The 18,785-nt window shown below is 32.9% G+C and overlaps 2 protein-coding genes and 1 non-coding gene across 3 annotated transcripts; 1 reads left to right on the forward strand and 2 right to left on the reverse strand.

Moving 5' to 3' along the window:
• The first annotated feature begins 1,486 nt into the window (after window positions 1-1,486).
• MIR169Q (microRNA MIR169q) lies at window positions 1,487-1,613 on the forward strand. Its single transcript, NR_161571.1, has one exon. It is a non-coding gene; the product is annotated as a microRNA MIR169q (primary transcript).
• Window positions 1,614-5,805: 4,192 nt separating this feature from the next.
• On the reverse strand, window positions 5,806-6,321 carry LOC107177501 (uncharacterized). Its single transcript, XM_015531360.2, has one exon. The coding sequence runs from the start codon at window positions 6,319-6,321 to the stop codon at window positions 5,806-5,808; it is 516 nt and encodes a 171-aa protein (XP_015386846.2).
• Window positions 6,322-7,938: 1,617 nt separating this feature from the next.
• Window positions 7,939-9,038, reverse strand: LOC127899431 (protein CLAVATA 3). Its single transcript, XM_052432893.1, has 3 exons — window positions 8,562-9,038; window positions 8,394-8,455; window positions 7,939-8,313 (listed from the first exon to the last, which is right to left on the reverse strand). The coding sequence occupies exons 1-3, from the start codon at window positions 8,665-8,667 to the stop codon at window positions 8,149-8,151; spliced, it is 333 nt and encodes a 110-aa protein (XP_052288853.1). The 5' UTR covers window positions 8,668-9,038; the 3' UTR covers window positions 7,939-8,148.
• Between the last annotated feature and the right edge of the window lie 9,747 nt (window positions 9,039-18,785).

Consider the following 18,785-nt stretch of genomic DNA (forward strand, 5'->3'; position numbering starts at 1 on the left):
TACAGAATGTGTACCACGTGTTATAACAACGAATGGCAAAGATCTAATTAGCCGAGATAGATACAGCCTTTGAATTACCCAGATCCTTGTAAAACTCTTCCTTGTGGCTGTAGTAGCAAGGCAAGTCATTTTTGGCTACCAAACAAGGGCTTTAATCTTGTTGTTAGGCTACTGTCTTCTCTGAAATTTGTGCTTTAGTTGGATGCCAATATTGTATTTCAAATTCTCTCTACTTCTAGCCGATGAAAGAACAGTGATCGTTTCCCCACCTCTGTATTGTACAAGCTCACCAAACAGGAATATATTCTAAATGTGCAATGTATTTATTTCGTGTCCCTGCAGATTAAGAAATGTAACAGAATTTCAGCAAAGAAAGAAAGTACACAAGGTTCAACTAGCTTCTAATAAACCAGTAGCATATACTTGATTTGATGTATCACATTTGGCTGTGATAGCCTTGGTTCACTCTGCTCATATAGCTTCAGTTATTATAAAATTATAAATTTGCAGAGACACTGTTCTTAATTGTCGATGCTATAACTTGTCATCCACTTGCCCTTTTCCTTTGAGTTGACTACATATATGGAGACTAGTATGACTTAGCTGGATATTCACATACTACAAATTGGGCCAGAAGCATATAATCTAACAAAGAGGAGTGTGGAATTGACCAATAAAGTTGTGGGGAATCCTTGTAAAGCTCTAGCATCATTTCAAGTCAATGCCTTCGCCGCTAAAAAGAAGATGGAAAGTTTATTAATTTTATCCATATTTTGGTAATCTAGTGTCAGCTACCATATTATTATTTTGTGGATAAACAAGACGTATATAAATCTTAGTTCTTAGTAATGGCAATAAAAGCATAGTGAACTAAAAGCAGTATGAGCTGAATTGGAATCTACAGAGCATCTCCAATGAAGCAAAATCAGATCTTACTTCACCTGGTGTACATGAGTAACATGACAAATACTATAATAGCAGCAGATGAATCTTGCTTGTAACATTGTATGGCCAACCATGTATAAAAACAATACATCCTCAATTTGGAGAAGCTGGAGGTTTGATTATGTGCATCTCTAATCGGAAATTTCAGGGCGAATTAATAAGCAAGTTGGCCTTTGCTGAAATAAGGAGCGCTTCATGACGTCCCTTTTGGGAAAAAAAAAAGAAAAAAAATATAATACCTCTTTTGGCAGTAAGAATATAATCAAGCAATATGAGCATTGCACATTTGGGACTCTGAAAGTCTCAATTATGGAGAATATATTCACTTAGGCAAGCATACTGACCCAGAGTGGTGGGCAAAATAAAACAAAATAAAGAGTCATCACGAATTGTGCAAATTTATGGCAGCATATTGACTTTGCGATCTGCGTCCAAACTGTACTCTTCCATAAATAGGGACTTCAAACACGTAATTTGACATCCAATTAGCAAAGCATGAAAATCATCGAAAGAGTAGCTTAGCTTGAAGATAAAGAGCCTTGTTTGATAGCCAAGGATGACTTGCCTTGCTTCTAAAGAAAGGTCTCTCAAGTTTAACTTAGCTACATGTACAGCAAGAATCCTTGTGCAGGTTCTAGGGCAAGTCGTCTTGGGCTATCTTGACAGGCTCTTATCATTCATGCTAGGCTTTCTCTTCTTCCATAACCACTTCAAAATATTGTTGACTATCGCATATGTTCCCTAATAATTATGCAGCCAACACTTAAAACTATATATTCCATTTGAGGAAGATGATGAATTTTGAGAAAAGAGTCTTACATGAAGATTGGAGTCTTGTTTGATAGCCAAGAATGACTTGCCCGCTGCTCCTAATTAAGTGTGGATCAACTCACTAAATTCTTCTTCTGTAAGTACAAATAATTACAAACTTTTACTTTGGTTTCGGGCAGTCAACTTGGCAAAGCTGACAGACTCACTTTTCATGCTAGGCTTTTCTTCTCTCCCAAGCACCACACAAATTTTGAGGTCAATTGGAAGTTCTACTCGATTATTGAATTGTGTCGAGCCTGAAGTTCAAGTAAATACTTGTATTGCAAGTCCAAGCAAGACAAAATTTCAATGAATCAAAATCCGCTGCCATGCATTTGAACATTAAATTTGTTATGACAAATTCCCACAAATTTCAAAACTATCATCCAGTGAATAGAACATATATCAAACAAAGAAAAGTATCTTTTATGACAGATAATGGCAATTCTTGGGCACAAAAATGTTTTGATCAACTACTTTATCATTCCATTTGGTAGTGCAGGACGAATGAAAATAGTCTGATCAATTAAAAATACTATACATTAACATTATGGTACATATAGTTTGGATACATAGTTTATATTCTAATCAATGTGTCATCGACCATTAATTACAAGTGCTAGATGTTAGCTGGCTTTATTTTTATCATTAATGATAAAATTTGAAGATTGGTTCATAATGATAATTTTCTAGTAATGTAAAAGAAAATTTGAATTATTTACTTTACCAGATGAATTTGACAGCTCTTTTAATTCGAAAAGATCGAGTTTTCCAAAGAATTTTGTTAATCTTTTTTTTTATTAGATGGGGCTCAAACAAGCGAGCTAAACAGGAATAAGACGGGGTTGAGTAACCCCAAACAAGTCGTGCACAATAATTGAATAAATACCCACAGGCGGGCTAGAAAATAAGTGCAACCCATGGGGGTATGAATGAACCATGTTTGCCATAAAATCCGCCGCTGAATTTGCTTCCCGATAAATACGGGTTATGGAAATCTGCCAGTTTCTGTTAATAAACTCCCGGATAGCAGCAACTAAAGCATAGAATTCGTTAGGCACAATCACCTGCTTCGAGATCAATTGAGTAACACAAAGGCTATCCACTTCAACCAAAAGACGTTTTATGCCAGCCTCCCAAGCTAGACGTAATCCTTGGTACAAACCCCAAAGCTTAGCCATTAGCACCAAACTTTTTCCAATATTCATACAAAATCCAGATATCCAGTGGCCGACAGAATCTCGAATAATACCACCAGCTCCTGCACCCTCAGCTTTTCTACAAGATCCATCCGTATTCAATTTGCACCAAGGCCATGGAGGTGGAAGCCATCCAATAAAAATTTCCTTCCTCCGCGGCTGCTAACTTATGTGGGAATTATTTAGTCTATGGATTTCGTTAGCCTTGGCCATAATATCTAAATATATTGTTGAGTTGTCCGCCAACTTCCCATCCATGAGAAAATGATTCCTCCAATACTATAATCTCCACACCGCTACGCCGAATATACACTCCCAAGATAATGGAGAGGGAATTTTCCACTTATTTTGTAAATTCCCAATAGTCCAATCTCGTAAAGTAGACTGAAAGAAGGAGAATTGATGCCGAGCTGGAACAAGCCGAAGCCAAACCCGCTTGATGCAATGACAATCTCTCAAGACGTGAATAATATCCTTAAGTGGAGTCCCACAATGATCACAACCCATAGAAACCGGAATATGCCGCCTAGATAGTTCACTCCTGGTCTTTAACTTCGCATGCAGAACCTGCCAAAGAAAGATGTGTGTTGCTTGTGGCCCCTTCCAAGACCATGCTAGATTCCATGCATTATCAGTAGCAGTGAATTCCAGCTGATATAGAGACTCATATGCCGAGCGAACCGTAAAGTTGCCACTTGGCTTAAAACGCCAGTATATTTTATCAACACCAAGAAGATGATTATGAGGCATTACCGAAGCAATTTGCATCAGGATAAAATTAGGAAGCAAATGTTCGAAAGCTGACCAGTTCTAGCCCCCATGCACGTTTATAAAATCACTCACCTTAGCGTTAACCAACTCTTGAGGTACTGGATGAACAACGAGGTAGATCAAAGGGCATTGCTTCGTTGCCCAGCAGTCTAGCCAAAAGCGAGTTCGAGCTCCATCACAGACAGCCCAGCGAGCTCCCTGCATGGTGGCTGACCACGTGCTCTTTATGGCCTTCCAGATTCTAGAACCTTGTTTCTTAGGGAGGGACAACGGTAAGTGTCTAAGATCCAACCCATACTTTGAGCAAATAACCTTTACCTACAACTTGTCCGAGTTTGAAACAACTTCCCAGCTCAGCTTCATCAACAAAGCCTGATTCATCATATCCAGCTTCTTGAACCCTAGGCCACCTTTAAGTTTCAGCATGCAAATTTTGTTCCAACCCACCATGCTCATCTTATGGCTCTTCGACTTCCCATCCCAAATAAACCCACGGTATGACTTCTAAAGCTTCCCACGCACCGGAGCCGGGAGTAAAGTTGTCTGCATTGCGTAAATTGGCATTGCTTGAAGCACCGAATGAGCCAAGGTGATTCGGCCAACAAAGGATAAGTGAGCTACATTCCAGCCCGTGAGCCGTTTATCCACCTTGTCAAGAATCGATTGGTTGGTAGCTCTATTCACTCTCGAATGGATAAGTGGCATTCCAAGATAACACCCCAAGTCATTTGTAGCCGAATAACCCAACACATCACTGAAGAGCTGAGCTTCTCTTGACACTACATTCTTCGAGAAGTAAATTTTAGTTTTCGACTTATTGACCTTCGCTTCAGAGCTCCGGCAGTAGTTCTCTAAAACTGCATCTATAGTATAAGCCTGATCAATTGACGCCTCTGCAAAAAGGAGCAAATCATCTGCAAAAAAAAAAATGCGTTAGAGGAGTTCCATGCTTGGCCAACCGAATAGGCTTCCAGTTGCCATCCCTCACGGCTTGGGTTATTCCATGACTCAACCGTTCAATGCACAAAACAAAAATATAAGGAGACAACAAATCTCCCTGACGAATTCCTCTCTCCGAGACAAATTATATTGTAGCCTCACCATTCCACAAAATACTCATTCGAGCCGAAGTGACACATTCCATGACAAGTCGAGATAACTGGATCGGGATACCAGTTTGTTGGAAAGTATCGAAAATAAAGGACCAATTAAGCCGATCATACGCTTTCTCTATATCCACCTTGATAGCCATAAACCCTTTTTCCCCCGTCTTCTTTCGCATGGAGTGAACCACTTCCTGAGCAACAACAATATTATCAATAATAGAGCGGCCGGGTACAAAGCTAGTCTGATGGGGACCTATGAGTTCAGGCAACAAGGCTTGCAATCGGTTAGCAACTATTTTAGTCACTGTTTTATAAGCAACTGTGCACAAACTGATAGGCCTAAACATACTTAGGCTAGTAGGGTGCTCCACTTTAGGAATCAATACCAAAAGGGTAGTATTGATTTCTTAGGGGATCTTGCCCGAACTAAAAATATCAACCATAAACTTGCAGAAGGAGGGCCCCACAACTGGCCATTGAGACTGGTAAAAGATGGCATGAAGTCCATCAGTACCTGGAGCTTTGAGGGGTTTCATACTAAAAATCACTCTTTTAATTTCATCGTCCAAATCTGAGGCGGCAGTACTCTTCAAATCATAAGCATTCAAGATTGGGAATAAATTCGGTACCTGATAACTTTGAGGGGTTGTAGCTTCACTTTTGTATAAGGACGAAAAATACCCAATTGCATGATTACGAATCTCTTCCTCACTATAAAGCCAGTTTCCCGAAGTATCTTGAATAGCTTCAATTCTATTTCTCCGTCGTCTTGCAATGGTTTTTTGGTGAAAAAAATTCGTGTTCCTGTCCCCGTGTAGAAGCTCGCCTTTCCTAGATTTTTGCCACCACAGGATTTCCTCTTGACCCATCACCATCTCCAACTCGTTCTGTAACCTAGCCTCTAACCGCACAAGCCCTCGGGAGCTATAACTTTCTAAGGCTGCTTGAATCCCATTTATACGAGCCATTAGTCGTCATTTTCGCTGAAAAATATTCTCAAACACCTCCCTATTCCACTTTTGAACCGCCTGGACAAAATGGGATGCCGCATCTCTATAATGGGCTTGAGGATCCCACACTTTCTTAACAAAAGAATTGAAGTGTTCATGAGTCAGCCAAGGTGCAGAAAAAGGGAAAGGCCTAGTTCCCCGATGTCTGGAATCAGCTTTCTCAAAACGAACCAGCACCGGCCTGTGATCTGAAGCAACCTTCGGAAGGTGAAGAACAGAATTGTCTGTAAATTTTATTAACCAATCACTATTACAGAGAGCTCTGTCAAAACGTTTAAACAGAAGTCCACGAGACCAAGTAAGCCGAGGCCCTTTAAATTTTAAATCAAAAATTCGGTGCCCATCAAACCACTTGCGAAAATTACCGCAAACTCCTGAATTCCGTGTAACACCCCTCTGCTTTTCAGAAGCATACAAAATAGAATTAAAGTCCCCACCAATTAGCCAAGGCCCTTGAATTGACATAGCAATGCTATCCATATGCTTCCACAGCTGTCTTTGCAACATTGGGTTTGGGCTAGCATATACCGCCGTTACCCAAGACATAAAAACATTATTCCTACATATTTTAAAGTGAATAAACTGCCTATGGTTCAGCAGCACCTCCACCTCTATGTTAATCTTTCAATTTAGTTGTAGGTATGTGTACAAATTCACAGGATAACTAAAAGAAAATGTTGATATAAAAGTTCAGAAATAGAATTAATGTATAAAAATTCCATGAAAAAATAACCCTTTTATCATAATTAACCATTAAAATTGGAAAAAAAAATAGATGAATAGAAATATAACACAAAATAATTGCAGGATTTATAATTTCATACTCAATTTTGTAGTAAATCTTATTTTTGTCATGCCGTTCGTGCTCAAGTGCATTTTAATCAATTAAAAGAACAACTACTCGTAGACATTATTTCTTCATGAATAAAACTTTCATAATGTTTTGCAGTGTTGAACGAATCACACTTGAGTTCAAAAAATTAATATTTACGTGTCTTTTGAACTAACAAATCATTTATTATTGTATAAAAAATAAGAAGAGGTTCCGAAATTATGATTTGTAGATATTATTTCAAAAACAAAATATTTGACACCAGATATTTAAAAAGTTCAAGTTTTAACTTGACATTGGAGTTTTCCAAAATATACTAAAAATTGATGAGAAATGTATCGGCCTAGTAATTTCTTTCTCTGCTTCTTATTTTATCACTTCTCAAACTCTTATAATCATAAGCAAGGTAAATTAAATATATCCAGTGCTACATAGAGCTTCAAAACTACGTATTATACCATAGTGATAGTTCAAAGTGCAAGTTCTTTTAATATGAATATTACCATAATAACATTGATGTCCTGAAATGCAGAAATGTTTTTCTTCTCTTGTTTTAAAAAATTACTTTATGAAAGTAGTCCAGTAGTTAAATACATTTTTGTCTCTCATTGGTTGTTTCTCAAAAGAAATGATATCAAAATTATAATTATCTAACAACGGGTGGTGGCTACATTCAACACGAAAGATACATCTAATAACTCAAAACATGTTGACAATCAAATAACACTTCAATTTTTAAATGCCACTCGAGTTAATGTAAGTTTACATACACTTAGCATGGTCGTTTAATTAACAAGAGTCATTAATCCAGCATCATCCCGATCGATCGCTGCCACATTGATCTCCTGCGTCATAATGCGTACAAAATTACAAAATTAATTCGAAACGATGGCTGCGGGTTGGTTATTGGAGTAGTACGTACATGATTCCAATCCACAAATATGCTGTAACCCGAGAGTAATCTTTACTCGATTTTGATTGTGATCTGTGACTATCAACGACTCATCAGCTCCAAAAATGTCACCTCCTATTCTCCTTCGACAGTCATATCACCAGCTGTTTCCATATACTCTTAACAATCAATTTGCACTTATCTAGTTATCTTCCCTTTTATGTAACAAAATTCTCACATATTCGATTTGACTTCTTCGTCATATTTTATCATGTTAAACTTCTTTAAATTTGAAAAGTAAGTGAATTAACTTTAATTCGTTAGTCATGAACATGAAAAATACAGTAAGCTAAGAACAGATGCATGCCATAAGTAATTAATTATATATGCATTCACGTGCACAAATATTACCATACGGCTAGTTGGCAGGGGAGTGCAAAATACTTGAACTGCTTTCCCATACAGAAAACGGCATATATGTTACTTTTCATTCCATATATATACCAGCCAAAAAGTTCCTTATATATTACAAAACAAAACGACGTTCCCAGCTAGCATGCGGCCGCATATATGTATATAACATTCATGGAGTTCTTGGCTTCTTGGGGCTGCCATTGTGGTGCAATGGGTCTGGTCCAGAAGGAACCACCCTCAACTCCGAACCACCCACCATCATGTTCTCATTACCACTTGTTATTGCATGCAGCAGCCCCCCAGTCCTTGCCGGTAATTGTTTCTCACTCAAAAGCTGCATCAATCAACAATTTATTTTTTAATATCATTTACATAACATGAAAAATAAAATAAAAATAAAAATAGAACAACCACCTTTCTGTTTTGCAAGTCCATTTCTCCATAATAGCAACCAATATTCTCAGTACCAGCAGAATCTGAAAAGATGAACATAAAAATAAAATCCCACTTAACTTATATTTAGGAAATAGGAAATAACACTAGATTGGTACATTAGTTAGAGAGAGAGAAAGAGAGAGAGACCAGAATGTTCTTGCATGATGACCGAAGAAAAGAGCAGCAGCAAAGCTACAAACGTGAAGAAGAGAAGCCCTAGACCCACAAAAGAAACCTTAGATTTGGAAACCATTTTTTTTTCTGTGTCTTTCTTGTTAGTATTGAAAAGCTAGACGAAAGAGATATGAAGCCAACGCATGAATTGCAAATGCAAGAGGCTAAATTTATAGAGGAGGAGAGATGCTGCAAATGATGCTCATGCAGCCGTTTTTAAGAGAAATGATTATTATAATAAACAAAAACTGTGAAAATAAGATATACGCGATCGATTACGATGCTGACGGGCGCCGTCTTTGAATGGACCGTCACTAGTCACTACCCCCAACGGAGTGCCGGGTGATCTCAGGCACGTGCCACGTAAAATCGTATCTTCACAAACACGACGTCGTGTCGATGCTATAATGTCAAATTACACAACGTACGATCATCGTATGTACGTAGTTACCGTTATGCTTCGAATACTTTTTCAGTTACCTGTTTTAGCCTGTTCTGACGTGAATTAAAGGGCGACTGTATAAACTGAATCTCTTTTCAATTCTTTTTTTTTTTGGAATAATTTCTTTGCAATTTTATATTTATTTACCATCATTATATTTCTTTCTCGGATAATTTTTTAGTGGGCGTAGATATATTTGCTTATGTGTGGAGTAAATGTATCACTTCCGGTTGGTATAAATTTTTTAGTTATATTGAGTAGACCTCTAAACGGTGCACTCATAAATAATAAATTATAATAAATCAAAAATTATCATTGAAATACTATGTCATTACCTGTGAAGACTAAAAACTAATGATGAAATTATTACATACCCTATTCGTGAATTTTTTATTTTTTCCAAGACATTCATAAATCTCTGTATAGTTTTATTATGTAGTAAGCAAAAACTTGCATACGGTGTAAATAAAATTGTATAAGTAGTAGATGTATAGTTAGAGCAGCTGCTAAAGTGCTAATTTAAATTATATGAACTTAGAGTTGGTCTAAAAATATTTTTTTATGATTCTCTAATTATTTGAGAAACAATAACGGAGTCAAACTATAAAATTAATTTTAGTCAATATAAATTATAAATTATGTACCTTATAAACAGCCTGCAGTTAGTTTCTAGCTGGAGAGATTCCCTTTTTGAGGTAAAAGAAAAGTTTCTGCGGCTGATTTGGAATCAGGAGGTTTGAAAAGTTAGGAGTTTGAAAGAAAGGGGGTGGTGATGATGACGATGCTGATGATAATAATGATATAATCTGATTTCACAGGGATGAATTGCTTTGTGCATTTATGGAAGGAAACCAATGGATGCTGATAACTGATACTTGATTTGATCTTTTTCCTTTTCTTTTTTATGATGCCATTTTGCTTTTCTTCATTGAGAATTTGAGACAGCAACTACGTACTAGGCTGTGCTGCTACTGATTTCTAGTTGATAGTACAATTGTTAACAAATGTTGAATTATTAAACTTGAATTACTGTGATTCATATTAATTAAAAAAAAGGCCATTTTATTTAGTTTTAAGTTTTAAGTTTTAACAACCTGGGTGGGTGAATTACGTAGTTTTTCACTAGTTGAATTATAAGGTGATCAAATGTAAATAGTCATGTGCTGTTTTAATTGAACCATATAATATCTTTATGTCAATATTAATTCGTGTCATTATTATTATTTTTTTATTAAGAGGGGCTCTTAACAGAGTTAAGAAATAACAAAGCAGGGATAGACTACCCCATAAATGTCTTGGGAGATAAACTGGAGCACCCGATTAGGTGGAGAGTAAAAAACATGAAGCCCTAAAGGGATAGAACAAGCTAAAGTACCCAAATAATCCACGGTAAAATTACTTTATTGCAAGAATATATTTATATTTTGAAATGACCTGAGAATAATAATAACCCGGTTTCATAGATGTTATAATAGTTGGAATAAACAGGATAAATATGAAAATAAACACGGAGTGATTATTGTGTTAAGAGATTATAAATTTATGTTTTGATTTACAAAATAATTACAAAGAATGACATCTTGTAGACATTACTTGTTCATGAAAGTGTATGTGTCTTTCATTCATAAAGAAATCTGTAATGTTCAATGAATTACACAACTGCTTATTACATTTTAATTTCTATCTTTACAGCAAGCAGCAAGCCTCACCCTTGCCTTAAATCATGCTTGATTTTTTTTTTTTTTTAGCTTTTCTTTCAAAAAAAAGGGGGCTGTTCCACCTTATTTGCGATTGGATGATTAAGAAGAGGGTTGAATTGTGGTCTTACAATTTTAAAAAAAAAAAAATTTGAAATATTGGTGTCTATTAAAAAATATTTTATCAAAATTATGTCATTGTGTTTTGAGTATCAATTATATTTATTGTATGTATTTCTAATATTTAATAATATTATGCTTTAATTTCATGAAATATAAAAGGTGGAATGGCGACGAGAAAGTTAAATACATTTTAATTAAACTAAACATAAGTCAAGAAATATCAGATGTTGATTTTCTTAATACTTTATGAGATGAAAATTAATGTAATTTACTTTTTAATCTGTTAAGACGACAGCTGAAGCAAGAAAAATTGGTTTAAAGATGTATAATATCAATTCATAGAAAAAGTGTTCATTTGTAGATAAACATATACCTCACAATTCATAGAGTATTGTGTAGAGCTATGTTAGGCGGTATACAAGTGTATGACCATAGTTTCCAGCTTCAGAAAAATAAATTATTAGAGGTTAAATTACATAATGAGAATATACGAATTCTAAAATTTTATGGGTTAAAGAGTTTAAACATGTTTAATGGGGGCAAAATTAAATAATAGTAAAATCATCCATGTGGGTTAGTGTGTGTGTGTGTTTTTTTTTTTTTTTTATTTAAGTGTATACTTTTATAATTCTTAAAGGTAGAACTTGAATTTTATTGGTTTATGAGTTTATGGGATTATTTTTATAAATTTAATATAAAGGTTATTTTAATAAATTTAACAAGAACTAATTAGTTTATTTTAATAAATTTAATAAGAACTAATTAGTAACTTAAGTAATTTTCTTTTTATGTTTTTCTAAAATTATTTTTTCCAAAGAGAGCTTGAGCCCCTATTGATCATGAGGTGAATCCAACTCGGATTCCCAACCAAGTTCTTTTAATAAGAATATAACAATAGTCTTATTTTTAATAAAGAGTATTACGATAATTACATTCCTCATAAAACTTGCTACATATATACAAATGCTCAAGCCAACCACAAAAAAGATCCTTCTTTCGTTGTTTAAAAAAATTATTTTCTTGGAGTAATGTAGACTCCTCTCCTTCCTTATCAATTACGAGTAAAGAAAATGCTAAAGTGGCTAGCATTCACAAAAACACGTTGCTTAGACGAAATTTAATTGAACTTGTTTTTAATTAATCATTTTTCAATAAACAAAATAAATTAGGCCCGACCTTATTTTTATCTTCCGTCAAATTTCTCCCTCAAAATCATTTCTATTACGATTAACAAGGTGATCCCAGCACCATTATTTCCATGGATCAGTGTCACATCACCTGCGTCATGCATACAAAATTACAGACTAATTTGGAGTAACAGCTCCAGGTTGGTTATTGCAGTACGCACCCGATTCCACCCGCCAAATGTCGCACCAGCTTCGAGTATACATCTTGAATCTTGATGATTCCATTCCAATCCACAAATATACAGTACCCATAAACAATCATGATCACTGTGTGACTATCAAGTCATCAGCTCTAAAACTGTCAACATCCTCCTCCTTCCACCGTCAATATCACCAGCTGTTTCCATTTACTTTTGACAAATAATTTTCATTTCTCTTTCTTTTTATAGAAATTTTTAGGTGTTGATGCTTTTATTTTATTTTATTTTTTAATATACAAACACATTATTAAATCATATAATTTAATAAAATTAACATTATTTAGTTCATTATAACGCCATATAGTTTAGTATAGTGTCTGTAGTAACTCTATTAAATAATTTAATTTAATAATGTATTGATTTAATAATGTGTTCGACAACAGATTAATCACGTCGTGTAGTTGCTCGAGTGAAATAATAAGTATGGTCAATAGCTACACATTTCATTCACTCATAGTTGTTGGTGGCTTTCTTTCTTTCTTTTTTTTTTTTTTTTGAGACTGATTAATCATCAGATTACTGCATTACACAGATATTTACAACAACTGCTTATTGTAGCAGAGGTATTACACTGATATTTACAATCAGATATACATGATTGGGACTTACATTATTACAATGAATTCTATGAAGTACATGCCCAATACAAATAACCCCTCACAGGAGAGGATGTCCATACTCCACTTGGATTTCGCAAGGGAGAAGGATATAAAGAACATTTAGCCCCCACAATGCTTTTGTAGGGGCTAGAACCGCTGCCCTCACAATGCTTGTGAGGGCAGCAGCCCACCACTTGGGCCAAGGCCGAAGTGGCGGCTTTCTTTCTAAATACACATAATGAAACGAAAGTTCTGGATGAGCGAGTATACTATGATAAGCGAGGCTATGTTATAAGGAAATCAGTGCCGGATCTAGAAAAATAATTTATCGGGGGCTAAATTAGATAATAGTAAAATATGAAAAACTAAAATTTTGAATATATAAAATATTTGCTAATACAGTTATAATTATTCTCTACGCATTTTTATATTTTAAAAATGTTATACAATAGACTCATTATCAATATTATTAAATTTATTGTTTCGTATATAAACAATCAAACTATCATTTATCCCATATGATTCCAAAGATGATTTTTCATGAGTTTCATTACTGAAAATGTTCGCTCTAGTATTATTAGAGAGACTGGAAGAATTAATCATATTTTTGAGAATTGAAAATATTTTGAGTGGTGGGCTATCATTATTTTTAATTAAAATATAAGTTTTTATAATTCTTAAAAGCTAAATTTTAAATTTTAAATTTTATGGGGGTTTTATAATTTATAGTGATTATTTTAATAAATTTTTTATGGGGGCTAATTAAAAAACTAAAATTTTTTTTTTTTTTAATTTTAGAATTTTTTTTTTGGCCAGTGGGGGCTCAAGCCCCCACTAGGCACATGCTAGATCCGCCCCTGAAGGGAATAGGGTTCTTGAAAAAAAAATGAAAGCACCCACATTAAAGAAAGACTACGTTGTATGTATGTTCTTTTTTCACTTTTTCATATCATCATCTTTTTGTAGGGGCCATCTTATGATAATGTTAGTTATATATATATATATATAACAACGTAATAATGCTACTAATAAATAAGAACATAAATTTTAATAAACTAACATATAAAAAAAATACAGATCCTAATTTATTATAATCTATCATTTTTTTATTTTAGTGAGATACTTATTTTGTTCAAATATGGTACCCTTTTTTCGTAAATTACATTGTAGTCCCTCTTATTTGTTGAAAAGTGAAAAAATTAGAAGTTTTGAAATTTTAATATATAAGTCCAAAATATTTCTACAATTTAGACTTAAGAGTATATTTTTGTTATTTATATTTGAATACTAAACCATAATTGATTATTATGAAATTTTTTAACATTGTCATTTGGTCATATTATTATTGATAAATTAAAATTTAATTACATATTTAAATTATGTATTATTGATTAAATAGATTTTATACTGTTTCTAAAAATTGTTTAATATTATTGATAAATTAATATATTTTATTATATATTTAAATTATTTATTACATATTATATTATTTTCCAAAAAAAAAGAATTTACGTATTAATTTTTTTTTCAAGTTATTGGCCTTATACTATCATTAATTTTAATAGTAAATTAGATCACTTGATCAAATATATAAAATTTAAAAATTATCCAAAATTATTTGTCAAACTTTTGATTATTTTACTTTTTTGAAAAACAATGGAGATGTCAATGTTAAAAACCAAATAGAATACATCTATGCCTTTGAAGCAAGTTTTGCGTTAAATCTAATGGGTAACTCATAGATGGACAAAATATGGGGTACCATGCACTAAGTGCACGGTAGCTAGACCCTTCTTTTAAATCACACTACTACATAGACCAAAGAATTAATAGTAGGACTTTTGTTGATAAAAAAATCTACTTTTAAAATATGATGGTTTTAAACTTTTAGGTTAGAGTTTATGAAAAGAAGGAAACAAAAATAGAGGATGGAGTTCATGGGTGCTAAACTGCTAATTAGGAATAAAGAAATAACATAAATGAAATTCAGTTATCATGCACAAAGAAGATAATATCAAAATAAAAAAAATATTTAATTAAATATACCTTACGAATTACGCAACTTGTTTATTAATAATATTATTGGAAATATTTAATTTAGGCATATGCATGTTCGTTATGGTCATATATTATTATTGTTAACAAATTAATATTTTTTATCATGTATTATTTTTTAATTGATATATTCAAATAATTATTGTATATTAAATAGATATTATGTTAACAAAATATTTATTAGGGCGTGTTAATTTTTCGTGCATTTTAAAATTTTTACATGAGATTACATTATTGTCCATACATTATACTCATGCTAATAGTCAACTAGGTCAATAGATTTAATTGTAAAAAAATTTGAAACAATCTGGACATATATGTCAACATTTAGGAACTTTTACCTTTTCTAATTTTTCAGAAAAATCAGGGATGACAATGTTAATAACCATGCAAATCCATCTGCACAGCCGTGCAACTCTTTGGTTAGATTTAATGGTTAAATCACTAAAAGACAAAATAGGGGTACCAAACACCGGTTGCAAAGTAGCAGGACCCGTTTTATGAATATCCACACACATTTTCTTAATAAAAACCTTTGATTTCGAAGCCATTTTTTTTTTATAATTTTATTTAGCTAGTCTTACAAAGAAGAAAGAGAGTTAGAGAGATACAAAGGCATACGTATGAATGGCAATGAAAGAAGACCAATCTACAGGGAAGAGGAGAAATGATGCAAATTAAATGATGGCTTATGCAGCCGTTTTCAAGAGAAATGATTTATTGAATAAACATATAACGCAAAAATAAATAAATGCCAAAGATTGCGATGCTGACGGCGCTGTTTTGAATCGACCTTCGGTAGGCGCACGACACAGAACACGAGCCAGATGATCGATCCCACATAATTGTATCTTTTCAAACATGGCGTCATCTCGATGCTATATTGTAAAATTACCACCCGGACGATCATTTATAGTTTACCGTTATCCTTCGATTCCTTTTTTAGCGTGTTCCCACGTCAAACTTTTGTAGAGAGAGAGAGACAGAGAGAGAGAACATGCTCACCTTAATAAAGTGAAGGTAGAAAATATAAAATTTTAATTTATTAAAAATTATATTTTTTATTTATTAATACGTTAAAATTTATACTTTTTAATAGTATATTTTTTTTAACAAAGTGAGGAATATCCTTAATGGAAAAAATTTCTTTCTCTCTCTCAATATATATTCATTATCTAATTAAGGATCCATTAAATTACTGAAGTAAATGATATATTAAGAGGCAAATAAAACACAATTTAATACAACTTTGTTTGATCATGTATTGGAGTGTGGAGTTTGTTGTCTTTTAATTTGTCTTTATATATAAATAATGTAAGAAATCCCTTATTAAAAAAATTACTCTATATGTATATACTACCTTTATTTTTAGATTTACATTAATTTAAAAAATTATTTACTAATAATTTAGTAGATATATCTTCCTATATATATATGTGTGTGTGTGTGATATACACTTTATCTCTAGTTAATATAGACTATTAATTGGAATATGAACTATGTTGAGTAGACTTCTGCACTGTATTATAAATGTATAACATATATTCCTGTGTAATGTAATAACTTTAGAAATATTGAATTCAGCTATAAATTAAAAAACGAAGAGAAATACTATAAATGTGATAGATTTTGAAGTCCTAAACTAGGGGCCAAAATGTTTATTACCGGCCACAATCGTAAATTTGATTTTTTTTTTTTTTTTTTTTTTGGCCTCTCAAAGACATTCACAAATCCTTGTGTGATTTTGTTGTTTGCCAAAAAAAAAAATTTGTGTGTGGTGTAAACAAAATTGTAAAGGTAATAAATAAAGAGTTAGCCGGTAGAGAGAATCGTTTTACAGTTTTACTTTTTTTGAGGTGAAAGAAAAGTTGCTATGGATGATTTGGACTTGGAGGAGTTTGAAATATGGGGTGGTAATGATGATGATGATGATGATGATGATGATATAATCTGATTTAATAGGGATGGTTTTCTTTGTACTATTATGGAAACCAATGGCTACTGATTGATTTGGTCTCCTTTTTATGATGTCATTTTGCTTTTCTACTGGTTTTTACAGAAAGAATATCGAGGCCGTCCGCTAATAATAACCGAAACCAATATTTTGTTAACACTTAAGAGGGACCTATTCCTTAATTCTATTTGAGTGAATGTGAATTTACGATTGATGAATTAATGTAAGAATAAAAAAGATTGTGAAAAATATATTTGACTACAACTACAAGTGGCTTCTATAAATCTTTTGTTTTCCCCTTTTTTCATGGTTTGTCTTCTGTAAACGAAATTATAGTTGCAGATAAGTTCGTTAATTCAGGTATAAATTTTTTTCGTTAAAATTCAACAATGAATATAGAATAATGATAAAATAAAATAAAAAAAGTTTAGAGAACTGGCTTGGCATCACCAATCTATATTCACGCCTCTAAAACAATTTAATTATTAAACTATTCGGTTATATACTTATATTGGATTAAAGATCCTCATTTTGTTCATAAATTTGTAATAGAATATGTATGTATCTATGTATATATATATATATATATATGTACATATATACTTTTGGACAAACAAATTTTGAACTACTATAAAGTATATAATGCAAACAAAATTTAAATAATTAAAAAACGGGTTCCTCTATGATGCTGTAATTTTTTTACAGCATTAATAATGTTTTTAATTGTGCACCATTGGATTTAATTATGAAATACTAACTAGGCAATCCAAGAGGGGGGTGAATTGGGATTTTAAAAATTAAGCTAAGCAAACCACACACAAATCCAATCTAATGCCTTAATAAATTCGAAAACAATAAATTCAATGAAAGCACAATAATAAATGAGTAAAGGAAGAGAAAGCAAACTCAATGATTTTTACGTGGTTCGGCAATCTTCGCCTACGTCTACGCCTCCAAACACACCGGGCTTGAGGATTTCACTATCCAAGCCTTTCCAAGGCTTCAAATGTTTACAATTGACTTCAAGGTGTCAATGAACCTTTACAACAAGAGATTATCTCTCCAATCTCTTCACTCCAAGTGTTTCCCACACTTGTACTCTCACAATTTGATGAGAAATGAAAAATACAACAATCAATCTCTCTTTAAGAGTGGATATACAAATTGAAGAATAAAAATGATTTAATGAATGATGATTCACGAAGTTGAAGCTCAATATATGTTGTGTGCACTTGTTCTTGCTTGCTTGGATTCCCAAAAATGAATTGGTTTTGAGTTTATATAGTTTGAACTCAAAAACTAGCCGTTATGCACATTATGGGCGTATCCGGTTTGCCGTTTATGGAATCCGGTAAGCCGGATTTATGTTACCGTTAAGGCAAAAATTTGAATTTTGCCTATTCGGCTTGCCGGTTACAAAATCCGGTAAGCCGTTTGAGTTTTGGATGCTTACTGCCCCGTATCTGGTTTTCTGGTTTTTATATCCGGTAAGCCGGATGCTACAGTAACCTGCACAGTGCATTATTTTTTAAAATTATAGTTTGATCCCAGAACTTTACAAAACTGTATTACGGCTCAAAACGTTATGAAACTTTACAAATATGTCCAATTTCAGAATTTTTAAGTAACGCTTTGTTAATCCTAAAACTTTCTGAAATTATGATATAGCCAAAAATGTTATGACACTTTTCAAATAAGTCCTTTACCAAAATTTCAAGCAATATTTGTTTATTTCAAAATTTTCAAAATTCTTTCAATTAAACCATAAACTTGAAAAGCAACCAATTTCATAAAATCATTTTTCCATTAAATATGAAACATTTATAATGTGAAAATAATGATTTATTTAAAAAGAATAAAAACAACCAATTTCATAAAATCATTTTTTCATTAAATATGAAACCTTTATAATGTAAAAATAATGATTTATTTAAAAAGAA

This window comes from Citrus sinensis, chromosome 8 (genome assembly GCF_022201045.2).
Source record: "Citrus sinensis cultivar Valencia sweet orange chromosome 8, DVS_A1.0, whole genome shotgun sequence".
Classification (NCBI taxonomy): domain Eukaryota; kingdom Viridiplantae; phylum Streptophyta; class Magnoliopsida; order Sapindales; family Rutaceae; genus Citrus; species Citrus sinensis.

What these genes read in the sequence shown, in the direction of transcription:
- LOC127899431 (XM_052432893.1), bottom strand. Translation starts at nt 8,667, where the DNA reads ATGGTTTCCAAATCTAAGGTTTCTTTTGTGGGTCTAGGGCTTCTCTTC. An exon ending in CATCATGCAAGAACATTCTG is followed by an intron (nt 8,456 to 8,561) that starts GTCTCTCTCTCT and finishes TCATCTTTTCAG; the next exon opens with ATTCTGCTGGTACTGAGAAT. An exon ending in TGGACTTGCAAAACAGAAAG is followed by an intron (nt 8,314 to 8,393) that starts GTGGTTGTTCTA and finishes TGATTGATGCAG; the next exon opens with CTTTTGAGTGAGAAACAATT.
- LOC107177501 (XM_015531360.2), bottom strand. Translation starts at nt 6,321, where the DNA reads ATGGATAGCATTGCTATGTCAATTCAAGGGCCTTGGCTAATTGGTGGG.